This window comes from Peromyscus maniculatus, chromosome 16, assembly GCF_049852395.1.
Source record: "Peromyscus maniculatus bairdii isolate BWxNUB_F1_BW_parent chromosome 16, HU_Pman_BW_mat_3.1, whole genome shotgun sequence".
Taxonomy (NCBI): Eukaryota; Metazoa; Chordata; class Mammalia; order Rodentia; family Cricetidae; genus Peromyscus; species Peromyscus maniculatus.
In genome coordinates, this window is record NC_134867.1 from 12714521 (window position 1) to 12731037 (window position 16517).

General features: G+C 46.2%; 1 protein-coding gene across 1 annotated transcript in view; it reads right to left on the reverse strand.

The window, feature by feature from the left end:
• Ostm1 (osteoclastogenesis associated transmembrane protein 1) overlaps window positions 1–16517 on the reverse strand; it is a 40331-nt gene that overhangs the window by 22141 nt on the left and 1673 nt on the right. The window contains exon 2 of the mRNA XM_006982762.4: window positions 8316–8430. Coding sequence (XP_006982824.1) covers window positions 8316–8430 — 115 coding nt within the window. The remainder of the gene's footprint in view (window positions 1–8315; window positions 8431–16517) is intronic.

Below are 16517 nucleotides of genomic sequence, written 5' to 3' on the forward strand. Positions count from 1 at the left end.
GCACTGGTGAACATGGATGGGCCCCCTTGGTGAGCCTTGTCCTCTGCACTGGTGAACACGGATGGGCCCTCTTGGTGAGCCTGTCCTGGATGTCTGGCCTCGCTGAGCCCGTGAATCTATGGTCTCTGAAGTTTACCTTCTCAAGAAACATAGTCTGCCTCTAGCTGCTTATCAATCATTTACAAATCAAACTAAGCCAGAGAAAGAAGGTGTACACCAGACTCACATACAAGTCAGTAAGATGTCGAAATGCCAGGTGCTTCTCCATATACCTGTATTTCCTTAAGCAGAGCATTCTTCCTCACAAATTAAGTACTCATTATTTCACATGTCAGCATCCACAAAGTTTAAATACTAAAATCGTTTTGTTGTTGTTGATGATTGTTTTGTTGATTCTTCTCTGTGTAGCCCTGGCTGTCTTGGAACTCACTCTGTAGACCAGGCTGACCTTGAACTCAGAGACCCACCTGTCTCCCAAAGGCTGGGATTAAAAGTGTGGGCCACCGGGCCTGGCTTACTAAAATCTTTTTAAAGGAATAACATAAGCTCTGTTTTTATTAACATGAAACAGCCTTGGCTCCTCTTAGGGGTCAGGTAGAACAGACATAAATAAAACTAAGCACAATTACTGTCAGAGAACATTCAAATACTAGATCAGAGGTCTTCATTGGGGGTTCGTGTCCCAGAGGAGCTCTGGAAGCATCGGTTCACGAGCAGCAAGTGGACACCAACGTCACGACGCGTCTCGTGGCCCCCGGCATGCACAGCCAAAGATGGCAGTCGTGTGTCCCCGCCCGCGCACACGCAGCAGCACAGAGCACGCTGCTCCGAGAGCCCTGGCCATTTCTCCTGTGCCGGATACACAAACAAGTCATTTCTGCAGGGCTGCAGAGACGGCTCAGGGGTTGGGAGCACTGGCTGCTCTCCCAGAGGTCCCGAGTTCCATGCCTATGCGATCGGATGCCCTCTTGGCGTGCAGACATGTATGCAGACAGAACACTGTATACATAATAAAAATAAATAAATCTTAAAAAAATAACTTCTTTATAAAATGATGTCTAAAGAAAGCTTCACTGAGGAACAAAAGGGCTTAATCTCATCTACTTCACTGCCATTTTTCTCTTCACTTAAAATAATTGGAAAATTAAATGAAAAGCTGATACAGAGTGATGCCCTGATTAAGTGCTGCGTTGGCACAGTATGGTTTTTTCAGTAACTGTTAGGCCGTGCTATTACAAAGCACAAAGAAGTTCACTTCTACAATGGGGTTAAACATGTCTTCCTGATTAGAAGAACCTTGACTTTCTGATTCAAAACAAAGGAACTCTAGAAACCCCCCTTTATCTGCTGGGGAGAATCGGGAGTGTAAGGTTATACACAGTGAGATGCTGCGAGGTTTAGAAATTAGTGATCTAGAGAAGGTCGTGACGACAGAGCTCTCTCTGAGCACGGAGTGAAGTGGCCATCGGGCCTCTGCCTCGTCTCAGATAATCAATGGAGCCTCATCAAGGGCAGATCAGCACAGCTTCTGTCTCCGTGAGGACGCAGGCATCAGCTCAAGAGGCGTTCTTCAGGGCACTAAGGATTCCAGTCAAGACCTCACACAGAAACCGGCTAAATTACTCCAACACAAGCGTGTGGCTTCTGTCTCCCACCCCCACCCCCAGGGCTGGGGCCTGCCTGGTCCCCTATACAGCTGGCAGAGCCCTGTCACCGATCCACGCCCCTAGTCCTGAGCACTTCGGGGCGGAGTCTGCACTGGACAGTTTACCCTCTGCCCCAGCTTCCTGAGTGCTGGGGTTACAGGTGTGTACCAAGGCCTCCTCTTTACAGATGTGGCATCTACTAGGAGCCCGTTTCAAAATCTCGAATGGTTTGAAACCATTTTCAAAATTTATTTACACGTGTGAGCGTTTTGCCTGTGTGCATTGTGTATATGTGTGTGTCTCGTGCCCAAGGAGGTTAGATGTCAGATTCTGTGGAATTGGAGCCAGAGATGGCTGTGAGCTACCTGTGAGTGCTGGAAACCAGGCGCAGATCCTGAAAACTGAACCTGGGTTTTCTACAGGAGCAGCAAGTGCTCTGAACCTCGGGGCCACCTCTTCAGTCCATCCCCTCTGTTTTAAAAGCTGGTTTTTGTTTTTGTTTTTTGATGTTTTTTGGTGTTGCTGTTGTTTGTTTTTTGTTGTTGTTTTCCGAGACAGGGTTTCTCTGTGAAGCTTTGGAGCCTGTCCTGGAACTCGCTCCGTAGACCAGGCTGGCCTCGAACTCACAGAGACCTGCCTGCCCTGCCTCCTGAGTGCTGGGACTAAAGGTGTGCGCCACCACACCGTTGGGACATCCCCATGAGCCCAGCATTCCGGCGGTTAAGACAGGAGGAGCACAAATTAAGTCTGGGAAGCTGAGAGAGGATGTGAGCCACGCCCAAGGCCAGCCTGTGACACACAGTGACACCTGCCTCCTGGCACACAGTTTCTGGTTGTCTACGAAGAAAGAGCATGTTTCCAGGGGCTGGTGGCATGAGGTAAAGGTACCTGCCGCTAAGCCTGATGACCTCAGTTGGAGTCCCAGGCACCCACATGATGGAAGGAGAGAACTGATTTCATGGAGAACAATGATCCCCACTTTCCGAAAAGTTGAGCAGGCTTCAGAAAACGCAGAATAAACTGTGTGAGTGTTGTAGTTAAGTTTAAAAATACAAAAACTGCGTTTAAAATTATACAGAGAAGCACATTTCCACACAGATAGCACCTAACAGAGAAGGTCCTGCCTGCCTGGCCTGCTCCAGCAGCGGGTTTTACTGCTAATGTTTCAGTCATGAATACTTAAGTTATATGCACCGAAAGCTGGCTTTCCTTTGATGAATCAGAATTCTCCTCGGGATCACACAGTGCTTCGCTGGCACTGTCACGGTCATTAAACACCACCCAGGCCACTGGAATTACAGGTTGCCTATGAAGAAAGAGTACGTTTCCAGGGGGTGGTGACATGGCTTTAGAGGGTAAAGGTGCCTGTCCCCAAGTCTGATGACCCGAGTTGGGTTCCCAAGGAACCACATGCTGGAAGGAGAGAACTGACCCCTGCTTCAAAATGCAGGTAAGTAAAGGTTTAACTAAGTCACTTAGTGTAACTTTTACTTTATACATGTTTAACATTTTGGCTTTGGGACTCTTTAGTAATAGTATTTTGCTTCCAACATACACACATCCTACACAGCAGAACGGAGACAAACAATCGGGGCCCCTCCCAGCCACCCCATCTATTTCTGACTCTTCACCTGCATTCACGCATGCTCGCACCTTCTCCTTCACACAGGGCTCTGTGCGAAGCTCACACAGGAAACGGGGCAAGAGAAGCGTAACCCGAAGACACTTGAATGACCCTGCTCATTTCTGCCTTTCCAGTCTACACTAGACCATGCGAGACAAGCAAGCATGCTTTGTGACATTCTGATAAATAAGTGTTTCCTCTTGGAGCTGGAGACCGAACCAAGGGCCTCATGGAAGCACTCTGCCACCTGCCTAAATCCCAACCACTATAAAGGTCTTTAAACTTTTGAAAAATGCTTTTTAAATTTTTCAGATAACTTTCCTATTACCTTCACGGGGTAGATGTGCAGAGAGCATAATTAGAAGGGCTTATACACTTGGCAAAGAGTCTAGTTAAACTGATTACATAGGATGCCAACCACTAAGGAAACAGCAGTGGGAAAAATCTAAGGAATTAATCTGGGACCAAACAATAACAACAACAACAAAAAAAAAAAAAAAAAGAGGGAAAAATGCTACTATTGAATAAAACCAAAAGAAGAATGAAATTTATTGAGTCCAATCTCTTAAAGCTATTTCAATCCCACTTAAAAGTCAGACTAGAAATTGTGAGACATCTTAAAATAGGATTAAAACAATGACTGGGAAATCGGGTGTTAATGCACAGTGCTGGAAAGAAAACATTTGGTCCCTCTGACTGCATCTAACACAGAAATTCTGGACATTCTGAGGAGGCTTTAAGTGTTCTAGAGAGTTCTGAACAGGAATTAGATGCATGTGACCTAAAGTCCAGAGCAGGGAAATGAAATGTAGTGAAAATGAAGTCGTCCTGTCCTGTCCCTCAGCTCTCCTGTGTCCCCTCCCAAAAAAACACACCTGCACTTTCAGTTCCCTCACCAGGCTTGTTAATTAATTCTAATTAGGAAATAATAATCTCCTGAACAATCGTGTCTAACAGTTCGGGGTTCATTCCTCCCAAGCTCAGTCAAAGCGGTATTTTCAAGATAGCAAAGAAGAACAAAAGTCACACAGCCACAACCCCAGCGCCCGGGAGGCGGGCAGGAGGACCAGGAGGGAGTTCAAGGCCATCTGCGAGTGTGAGGAAAGTGTAGACTCCATGAAACCCTGTCTCAAAAAACAAAAACAAAACAAACAAACAAAACAACCACATTGTTTTAAACCTCACCTAGGAGCTAGAGATTTGCACTTAAGAACACTGGCTGCTCTTCCTTCCAGAGGACCCAGTTTGGATTCCCAGCACTCACTTGGTGGCTTAAAATCATCTCTAACTCTTGATGCCTTCTTCTGGCTTCCTAGGGCACGGGGTATAATATGTAGTGTGTGTACATATATACAGGCAAAAACTCATATATATAAAATAAAAATAAGCTTTAAAAGTCCCATTTAAAAACAGTTCTAGTGCTTTGTGTGTGTACATGTGTGTGGGCGTGTACATGTGGAGGCCATCAGCCGTCTATCACCATCCACCTTCTTTCTGGAGACAGTCTCTCTCACTGGTCCCAGAGCTCACTGATTGGCTAGCCTGGCTGGCTCCTGAGCCCCTAGGATCCCAGCACCTCCCAGCTCTCTGAGTGCCCAGAGCCATGAGACAGAGCCTGGCTTCTCCCCTCGGGCCTTGGCGATTTGAGCTCAGGTCCTTACGCTTGCACAGCAAGTATTTCACCAACTGAACCATCTCCCCAGCCTCCCACATCGGTTTTGTTTGTTCGTCTGTTCACTGTTTTGAGACCTCTCGTGTAGCCCAGGCAGCCTTAAACTCAGAAGGTAGCTGAGGATGACCTTGATCTTCTGATCCTCCTGCCTCCACCCCATGTGCTGGGATCACAGGTATGTGCCGCCCCACTCAGTCTAGGTAGTCCAGGCCTTCATGCATGTTAGGCAAGCACTCTACTAACCTAGCCACATCCCCAATCCCTGTATGATTTTTAAATGGCTCTTCAGTCTATTTATACTAGGAATGTTCAGCTTTGGCTGTGGTGGTGAGAAATGCCTATAGTCCAAATGTTTGCGAGGCTAATGCAGGGGACTAGCATCGAGCTCCAGGCCAGCCCAGCTACACATCACAGGAAGCGGTTGCTAAAATGAACAATCTGGTGCTGTATACCTGCGATCCAGTGAGTAGTAGGAGGCGGAGGCAAGGGGATCTGGATCAAAGTCATCCTTTAGGAAGGTACCAAATTCAAGGTCAGCATGGCCTATATAAAAAATGTCTAAAAAGAAAAAAAAAAAAACTTCTATCAGCTAAGTCCTGTTTCAATTTTCAGAAGCAATGGAAAGATACAAAATCAAGCTAATAGTCAACGTAGCATGGTATACTGATGGAGGAAAAGACTTAGACAGGAAGAGGTTAAATGATGTTTTGGTTTTTGTTTTGTTTTTAAGCTGGGTTCAGTGGCACATGCTGTTACGTTCATTCTGAAGGATCTTGAGTTTGAAGGTAGCCTGGGCTAAAATAGCAAATTAAAGGCTAGCCTAGGTTACATAGCAAGACCCTGTTTCAAAAAAGCCAAACAAAAACAACAAAAAATTCTTAGCCAGGCATGGCGGGAGACACCTTTAATTCCAGAACTTGGGAGACAGAGGTTAGCCTGTTCTATATAGTGAAGTCTAAGTAGTCTATTTAGGCTAGCCAGGGCTACATATGAAACCTGTCTCAGAAGAAAAAAAAAAATTTAAACCTGATGTTACAGGTTTGAATCTAAATGTTCTCCATAAGTTCATGTGAACACTTGTTCCCTGGATAAGTGTCTAATGCTTAAAAACAGCTTTCAGTTTTTAAAAACTCAATCATATTTACAGCAGGAATTTTCACTCAAAAAAAGGTAAAGTTTGGGGGCCATAGACCATTTAAGAGGTGGGGCCGGCCTTTGAAGGTTGTAGCTGGACCTGGCTCCCTGGTTCTGGTACAGTTCTCTGCTGTCTGCAGTCACGTGATGAAGGGCTGATAGGCCTGCGCGTTGCGAACATGGCCCTGGTAGGTTTTGCCCTCTGCCCTCCCTCTCCCTTTCTAAACCATTACATTCCTAAAGCTGGCCCCCGAGGCCGTCTATTCCCCTATCTGGCCACTTCCTTACGCCCAACTAAAACTCCAAGGTCCAGCTATTAGAACTCACTCTTTGGCTACACGAGCTAACGTGTCCCACCAGGAGTTACCAGCTCACCCTGGCACAGACTTCTCCCTTTCCTCCTTAAAAACACTTCTGCAGAGACGCCTGCTGTCTGTCTTGGTCTGATCCAGAGGTGGCTCCCCGACCCTGTCCTCTAGGGCAATAACTCTCCTTTGTGCTGAGAACAGGGTGTCTGGGTGTGCTCCCTGCCGACCCTGAGGCCACCTCACATCCCTGTTCCATGGACAAAGCCACCCAGTCACTTCCCCTCTGCCACCAGGAGCCGAAATGAGCCTTTCTGGTCACCACTTGTCTCTGCCAGGCACTGTCACAGCAGTGAGAAGTGACTAACACACGCGCTACTTTGGGCTGCCTTCGGCATTGCCCGTGGATTGCCGATGCCCACGTTCTGTCCTACCTAACCCTCTCTTCAGAGCACGCTGGCATCCTGAGCATGGACTGTTGGTTTATGTGATAAACTACTGTACTCATGAAAGGTCTACCTCCCTGTCTGACTGCTCCTCCCTGTGGACCTCCAGGACCCCAGAATGCCTGCTTTTCCCTCAAACTCTGCCTCTGCCCACGATGTCTCTCCTTCTCCCATGCCTTTTCTCAACCCCACCCAGTGAAACCATGCCCCGGCCATGAAACCTCGGCTCATAACACGCTCCCAGCTGATTTCTCCTTCTTTCTAAGACTCCGGAATTTTATTGAAGTATTTGCTTTTCTGTTCTAAGTTATTTTTGTAGCTCTATCTTTCTCACAGTGGAAGGTAAGGGCATAGGACACAGCTGGTATTCAAGGCACATCTAAGTTGAAATAATGATTTAAGTTTTTCCAGAGAATACTTCAAACGGTGGCACTTTTTTACACAGAAATACAGGAGCTTGCACAGCCACAGAACAGATGTTCTCTCTCCCTCCCTCTCCCTCACATTCTCTTCCAGCCTCCCTCTCTCCCTCTTGCTCCCCCTCCAAAACACCCTCTCCCTTGCCCTGGGAGATTATTACAAACATCATAATTATTATATTAAACGGTTATAGGTTGTGCTGTCTTCTCCGATTTACAGATGAAGAAACTGGAGTTCCACAAGACCGAGTGAACTGTCTCAAACCTGACATGAGCAAACGCCCGTCTGACCTCAGAGCTGGTGACCTGCTACACTCTTCTGACTGCCAGGACTCACCAGGTACCAGTGACTAAGACACAGGACGCCAGTGACAGCTCATTCAAACTTATGTTACCCGCTTTCAGCCACTCTAAAGATCGCCGAGATCAAATCTGACATTACTGCACAGGACGTGGAGCACTCACTTGCACAGCTCTATTCACATGAATGTGGAGCACTCACTTGCACAGCTCTATTACTGCACAGGACGTGGAGCACTCACTTGCACAGTTCTATTACTGCACATGAACGTGGAGCACTCACTTGCACAGTTCTATTACTGCACATGAACGTGGAGCACTCACTTGCACAGTTCTATTACTGCACAGGATGTGGAGCACTCACTTGCACAGTTCTATTACTGCACATGAACGTGGAGCACTCACTTGCACAGTTCTATTACTGCACACGAACGTGGAGCACTCACCTGCACAGTTCTATTACTGCACACGAACGTGGAGCACTCACTTGCACAGCTCTATTCACATGAACGTGGAGCACTCACTTGCACAGTTCTATTACTGCACAGGACATGGAGCACTCACTTGCACAGTTCTATTACTGCACATGAATGTGGAGCACTCACTTGCACAGTTCTATTACTGCACATGAACGTGGAGCACTCACTTGCACAGCTCTATTACTGCACACGAACGTGGAGCACTCACTTGCACAGTTCTATTACTGCACACGAACATGGAGCACTCACTTGCACAGCTCTATTACTGCACACAAATGTGGAGCACTCACTTGCACAGTTCGCCTCCTGCCACGTGGAGTTGAAAAACTCAGAGACCATCACAACTATCTGCATTCTGTCCGCCATCAGGAGACTCCTGGCACAGCTCGGGCTCTCTGAGGAATTCTGCAGCAGCAACAACAAAAGAAAAACGGGAAGAAATAATCTGAGGAGTTAGACTCTCCAACAACCCCAAAGCCTCAAAACACTTACTAGAAACCACGTAAGATTTTGTCTGATAGGACCTGACAGGAACAGCCGTGATAACAAGAATGGAGGAAGACAAGTTCCTATCTGACGCTTACTGTTGCCGGGTTCACGTGGGAAGGAAGAAACTCTCTGCTTAAGTGCTGAGCCACCCCTCCAGCCCTGTATTGGCTTCTTGAATATCTGCTTCCGTCGCCAAGTTCAACTTCTTAGTGTCAACTTGTGTCTGTGTCTCCACCGCTCACTCTGTGTGACAGGAAAACCTCCAGAATGTGACGCACAGAACGTAGCAAAGTCACCTCCGGATGATGGAGCATGACAGGTTTTATTTTCACATTTGCTTCTCTTCAAATGTCTAAACTTTTTCTACAATAAATGTGTTATTTATACACTATTTTTTGTTTGTTTGTTTAATATTTCAATTTTTTCTTTTATTTTTATTTATTTTTAATTGTTTAAATTTAATTAATTTATTTTTCTATTATCATCTTGATAGAGTATGTACTCTTATCTTAATAGTGAGATATTTCATTGAGGCTTGCTCAGTAATTGAGTAAAACCGAAATTTATTATAAGCCATAGTCATCCTAGGGACCTCCATGCTATATATATATAGCCTCCATGGTTCAGTGGGTCTGATTTTCTTTATTTTATATCTAGAATCCACCTATGAGTGAGTACATACCATGACTGTCTTTCTGGGTTTGGGTTACCTCACTCAGGATGATTTTTTCTAGTTCCATCCATTTGCCTGCAAATTTCATGCTTTCATTGTTTTTCTCTGCTGAGTAGTACTCCATTTGTATATGTACCACATTTTTTTTTCATCCATTCTTCAGTTGAGGGGCATCTAGGTTGTTTCCAGGTTCTGGATATTACAAATGGTGCTGCTATGAACATAGCTGAGCATGTATCTTTGTGGTATGAATCAGCATTCCTTGGGTATATGCCCAAGAGTGGGATGGCTGGGTCTTGAGGTAGTTCGATTCCTAATTTTCTGAGAAACCGCCATACTGATTTCCACAGTGGTTGTACACGTTTACATTCCCACCAACAGTGGAGAAGTGTTCCCTTTGCTCCACATCCTCTCCAACATTGACTGTCATTGGTGTTTTTGATCGTGGCCATTCTGACAGGTGTAAGGTGGTATCTCAGAGTCATTTTGATTTGCATTTCTCTGATGATTAAGGATGTTGAGCATTTCTTTAAATGTCTTTCAGCCATTTGTGATTCTTGTTTTGTGAATTCTCTGTTTAGCTCTTTAGCCCATTTTTTAATTGGACTGTTATACACTATTTTTAATCTGTGAATAAATGTTCACAAATCCTTTGGCTTCACCTTTTGGGTAATTTGTAGGTTCAAAGACTAGTATTCTGCAGGAAAATCCAGTAATCCGCCCATATAACATCCAAGGGTTTGCACTGGAATAGAAAAACATGTCTTCCAAGGACAATTTATCAAGGAAGAAACTCATCCTGTGCAAATAATAAACCCGGGATCCTAACGTCTTGAACCTCAGCTATTTCCCATCTTTGTCGCCTCAAGCAGGGCACTGCGTCCTGACCCTTGCCTCCTTTCAAAGCTACTTAACTCCTACTGTGTAGGCACTACGGGAATGCTGGAGTTCTGAGGATATGGAAGTGTCAGGACATCCGTGACACCGAGAATCTGCTGGCAAACACACACGAACAGGGGGTGATACCGTGGGATGAAAGAGAGCAAGGGGGAACACCAGGAAACGCACTGACCAGCCATGTGCGGAAATCAGAATGCCCCTGCGATTCATCTGGGGACACTCATCCTCCGTGTACTTCTCACTCAAGAGACGCACCTAAGAGAGTGACTGCTCCTGTGTGTCACCTTTACTATCTTAACGTTTATTTATTGTAGTGGGGTGTGTGTGTGTGTGTGTGTGTGTGTGTGTGTGTGTGTGTGTGTGTGTGTGTGTTATGTGCAGTTCCCTGTACACAGGTAGATGCCTGCAGAGGCCAGAGGCTTCAGGCATCCTGCTCTACCTCTCACGGCCTGACTCCCTTGAGACAGGATCTCTCACTAACCCCAGAACTAGGCTTAGGCCCCACCAACTTTCCTGCCTTTATTCCCCACGTCACAGGGTTACAGGTGCATGCAGTCATGCCGCCTTTTCGCATGGGTGCTGAAGAATCCAACCACAGCAAGCACCCTCACCCACTGAGCCATCTGTCCAGCCCTTTTTTATTCATTTGTTATTTGTGTGGTCCTGGGGACCAATAAATAAACGTTAAAATAATAAACCACAAACCCTGAGCTACATTTTCAACCTTGCAATTTTTTCTCTCTTTTTTTTCCTCTTGAGATGGGATCTTGCTATGCAACCCCGGGCTAACCTTAAACTTGTGATCCTCTGAAAATCACTATGGGATGGATGAGATGGCTTCGTGGATAAAGGCAGTTGCCATCAAACCCAATATCCAGAGTTCAGCCCCTAAACTTCATGGTGAAAAGAGAGAACTGAGTCCCACAAGTTGTCCACTGCCCCCCACATACATCCCATGGCATGAATACTCACACACTTACATATACACACAATAGATGGATGGATGGATGGATGGATGGATGGATGGATGGATGGATGGATGGATGATAGATGATAGATAGATGCAGTTTGCTTGTTTTTTTTTTTTAAGATTTATTTATTATGTAACGGTGTTCTGCCTGCTTGTGAAAAGAAGGCACCAGATGGTTGTGAGCCACCATGTGGGTGCTGGGAACTGAACTCAGGACCTCTGGAAGAGCAGCTAGTGCTCTTAACCTCTGAGCCATCTCTCCAGCCCCGATAGATGAGTTTGTAAAAATCATTACAATATTATCAGGTGTGGAACAGTTCAGTTGAGGGACACACGAATGTAGTTGGGAAACATTTTTTGCAAGAGTTCATGGAGAAACCAGGATTTGAACTGAGCCCCGAACTGGGAAAGGAAAGAGAACTCTAAAATGAAGTAAGATGATCTCAGGGTGAAAGTGAGGTTGGTACATGTCGTACAGGCACTGCTTGGTAGCAGCAGGTATGTTCTGAACAAGGCATCACTGTGGAAAGGAAGCAGCAGTGAACCCCAGAGATGTTGATGATGTAATGAACCTAGATGATGATGATTTAATGAACCCCAGAAATGATGATATAATGAGCCCCAGAAATGACGATGATGTAATGAACCCAGAGATGATGATGTAATGAACCCAGAGACGATGATGATTTAATGAACCCAGAAATGACGATGATGTAATGAACCCAGAGATGATGATGATTTAATGAACCCAGAGATGACGATGATGTAATGAACCCCAGAGATGATGATGATGTAATGAACCCCAGAGATGATGATGATATAATGAACCCAGAGATAATTATGATGTAATGAATCCCAGAGGTGATGATGATGTAATGAACCTCAGAGATGATGATGATGTGATGAACCCAGAGATGATGATGATGATGTAATAAACCCCAGAGATGATGATGATGTGATGAACCCAGAGATGACGATGATGTAATGAACCCCAGAGGTGATGATGATGTAATGAACCCCAGAGGTGATGATGATGTAATGAACCCCAGAGATGATGATGATGTAATGAACCCCAGAGGTGATGATGATGTAATGAACCTCGGAGATGATGATGATGTGATGAACCCAGAGATGATGATGATGTAATGAACCCCAGAGATGATGATGATGTAATGAACCCCGGAGATAATGATGATGTAATGAACCCCAGAGATGACAATGGTGTAATGAACCCCGGAGATGATGATGATGTACTTCTCAGTATCCCACTCACTCCTCACAACTCCATGAAACAGGGAGTGCCAACCTTCTGCACCGAAACCCTGCTTCTCCCTTTGCGTGACCTCATGTAGGGTACTGAACCTCTCTGAGGCTGTTTCTTAGAGCATGGTATCTACCTCCTTGTGCATATCTAGGTTTTCTATCTGGAAATCAGTCCCTGTAGGACAGAAACTTCACGTGTCTCTATATTATCAACACAGCACAATGGCCCAAACATACTGGTCCTTGATTTATACTTGAAAATATTAGTATCCTGATCTGCCATAACCATAACCATCTGGCGGAAGCCTAACCATCACAAATGCAACCATCCACTTTCATCATGGCTGCACCTAAGAAGCTAGACAACACACACACACACACACACACACACACACACACACACACACACACACGGGCGGGGGGGCGCAGATTTTTTTTCACAACCAATCTATAACCCCCATCGATATGCCTTACTTTATACCCATTTCGAATCTCTGCATTCCTTGAAATGTAGGTAACAACACCAATCCTTCCTCACAAGAGAAGACCCAGGCTCCTATGAGGTAAAGAGGATATAAGTCATCACTCTGACTTGCCTACCTCTCCACCACAGCAGAGAAAGTGACCACTGCTCTGTGGATGCCCTAGAGCAATGGCTCTCAACCTTCTGGATGTTTCGACCCTTTAGACCAATGGCTCTCAACCTTCCTAAAGCTGCAATGCTTCCTCATGTGGTGGTGACCCCCTAACCATAAAATTATTTCCATTGCTACTTCATAACTGTAATTCTGCTACTGTTATGAATTGTAATTTAAATATCTGATACACAGGATATCTGTGACCCTGTGAAAGGGTCATTCGACTCCCAAGGGGTTCTTGACCCACAGGTTGAGAACCACTGCCCTAGACCTTATCAACGCCACTAAACACTGGTGGCATCTGTTTCTCCCTTGTCCACCCCTACAAGGTCTTCCTTCACCCTCCCTCCAAGGGCTTTCTAGCAACACTTGAATGTAGTGTCGGGTACAGTTGCATGCCTGTAGTCTAAGCTTCTAAGGAGGCTGATGCAGGAGGATCACTTGAGTCAAGCAGTTCAAGATCAATGCAGACAACAAAGAAAAAGGTCTCAGAACACATACAAACAGGGCTGGGATGTAACTCCGGGACAGAGCACTTCTCTGACATACGCAAAGCCTTGGGCTTGCTCTTCAATGCCAGAGACAGACAGACAGACAGACAGACAGACAGACAGACAGGTTTCTCTCTTAGGGCCATTCTTCCTCTCACTGTTCAACCTACTTTAATCTCTGTCTCTCCATCCAGACTACTGGTGTTAGTGTCACCAATAATGCTAATGCTGACAGACACACTTCTAACTCTCTTAGCAGGATCTGACCCAGATAGCCTCTCTGTCCCTTGTCCTTCGTTTGTGAAGCACTGCTCTCTCCTAATTTTTCTCTTCCGACTCTTCCTTTTTAGTTTTCTCAGACAGCTCTATCCCAGTGCTGACTGAAGGCTTGGCATCCTCCTCATCCTTTCTGACACTGTATTTATCTACTTTGCATGCATGCCTGGGGGTCCACATGCCACACACAGCTGGTGTGTGGAGGACAGCTGAAGAGGGCCGGCTCTCTCCTTCCACCACGTGGGTTCTGGGGCTGAACTCGGGTTATCAGGGCGGCAGCGGGTGCTTTACCCGCCCAGCCATCTCACGGGCGTCTCACTTATTCCTTTCTTCCTGACTCACTCTTAAAGTCCGCTCATGCACGCCATGGTTCCTCAGACGCCATTTTAGCACCAAGCACTTTCCAAAGGTGTAATCCACAGTCTGGACCTCTAGCCATGCACACCCAACCATATAAGCCATATCTCCATGGAAATGGCTCAAAATACCTCAAAATCAACTCATTTCAGAATTGAGCCGATGAGTTCCCACCAGACGGGCTCCTGCTCTGAGTTAGTGCAACGCTCCTCACTGAACAGAATGCATCGTCTCCTCTCTCCTGCTCCCCACTGCCAACTGGCCACCAGATCTCTTCGGCTTCCTAAGCGTCTGAGACCCACCTATTTCTCTGTCTCACAGTGGCACCTGCGGCTTAGCCGACACCATTTCTTTCACCACAGTCTCATTCATCTCCCTCGCATCCTCTTCCTCCCCCTTCCCAGGCCCATGTTGCCAAAACGATCTTTCCAAAGACGAATCCAGGGCTGGAGAGAGAGCTCAGAGAGAGAGCCCTTGCTGTTCTCGCAGGGGACCCGAGTTCCATTCCCTACTCCAATCAGGCAGCTCACGACTGCAGCTATGGGGATCCGACACCCTCCTCTAGCCTCTGGGGGACCTGCACACACATGTTCACACACACACGCGCACACACACACACACAGAGACAGAGAGAGAGAGGGAGGATCGCCATGTTCTACAGAACTAAAACCTGCCAACACAATCCTGCTGGTTTCAGACTAAAATCCGTGGCATTCCCCACTAAGCCCTCAGCCCCTAGCTCTGCCCAGTGCAAACTTGGGTCACAGGCCACCTTGCTCACCCTCTCTAGCCTTTCATAAACAAACTCTCCCAGCACCAAGTTCTCACACTTGCTGTTCCTGTAAACACACACATTTCCTGATAGGACACATGATTCAACTCCCAAACTACTCCCCAGGAACCTATTCAATCCTGGAGTACTCTGCAGAAACCAGACTCCTGAGCTAATCAACTACATGGCAGGAGAAAAAGGCAGCCATCCAGGGTAAACTGGCGAGGACATGCAGACTAGGGAGGAGTCTCCTGCTTCTTATGACCACTTCACACTACCTAGGGTGAGGCGATCCGGGCTCCCACATTACTGGGAGGACCTGAGGGGCAGGAGAGCAAAGAAAGCTTTTGCAAGCCCATTCTGGAAATCTTCAGCCGGGCAGCAGGGAGTTCATTCATCTAGCTACTGGGTGATGCCCATAATTCTAATTACTAGAGTTCGAGATTCTTTTCTTTTTTTAAACCTTCTAACTCGCTGGGTGGTGGTGGCACACATCTTTAATCCCAGCATTTGGGAGTCAGAGGCAGGCGGATCTTTGTGAGTTCGAGGCCAGCCTGGTCTACAGAGCGAGATCCAGGACAGGCTCCAAAAACTACACAGAGAAACCCTGTCTAGAAAAAAACCAACCAAACAAACAAAAAAACAAAAACAAACAAACAAAAAAAACCTCCTAACTCCACAGCAGCTGCATACAAGAGGAAAACATCTGCAGCCTCAAAGACACGAGGTTAGCATCATGATTCAGAGGCACTGTGCCTTAAATTTTATTTAAGATTAAAAAAAGGCAACTGGAAATTATGAAATTTGCAGGGAAATTGACGAAACTGGAAAATTAGATATTCAGTGAGGTAACCTGGGAGCAAAAAGACAAACACCTTGTGTTCTCTCTCGTATACACAGCCTAGCTTTAACATATGTGTATTAATGTAGAGTGAGCGGTGAGTAGGAGCCGGGAAATCAGAGAGGAGGCCACAGGAGGGAGGGGAGTGGGTATGACCACGTGTGACCCAAGAGCACCAGGGGGCACGCTGGGAGTGAGTGGTGGGTATGAACGGCGGGAGGGACCAAGTGGAGACGTGGAGCAGGGACTTGGAGGGCGGACGAACCATAACTACGTGGGGAATGCCAACCTGTTATTTTGTGTGCTAGTTTAAAAACACAGTCAAGGGTTGGACTCGTTAGTAGATAGATGGCTTGCTGAGCATGGGCAAGGCATGGGTTCGAGCCCCAGCACTCCTTAAAACCCACATCATAGCGGCCCATCCCCGTTACCTCAGCACCCAGGAGGTGAAAGCAGGGGATCAAGAGCTCAAGGTCATCCTTGGCCACACAGTAAGTTCAAGGCCAGTTAGCGGGACATGAAACTTCGTCACAAATTAATTAAATTAAAATAGAATGAAAAGCTACCCTAAAGACAACTTAAACTGCTCAAAACCAAAGGGGCGGGGACTTTGAAGTCACAGAGAAAGAAGTGAGCTTGGAAAATACTGCATCTAAGCCTGTTTAAACTGCCTTGGAAGCCAGCTCTTTCCACAAAGACTGACTCTGAAACTCAGGTCATGCAAGTGACCCATTCACAAAAATAATAGACTCTGTTATTTTTAGGCTGGTTTAAAACAGGATGAAGCTGCAGACAAATTTCTATTTAGCCAAATCAATTTCG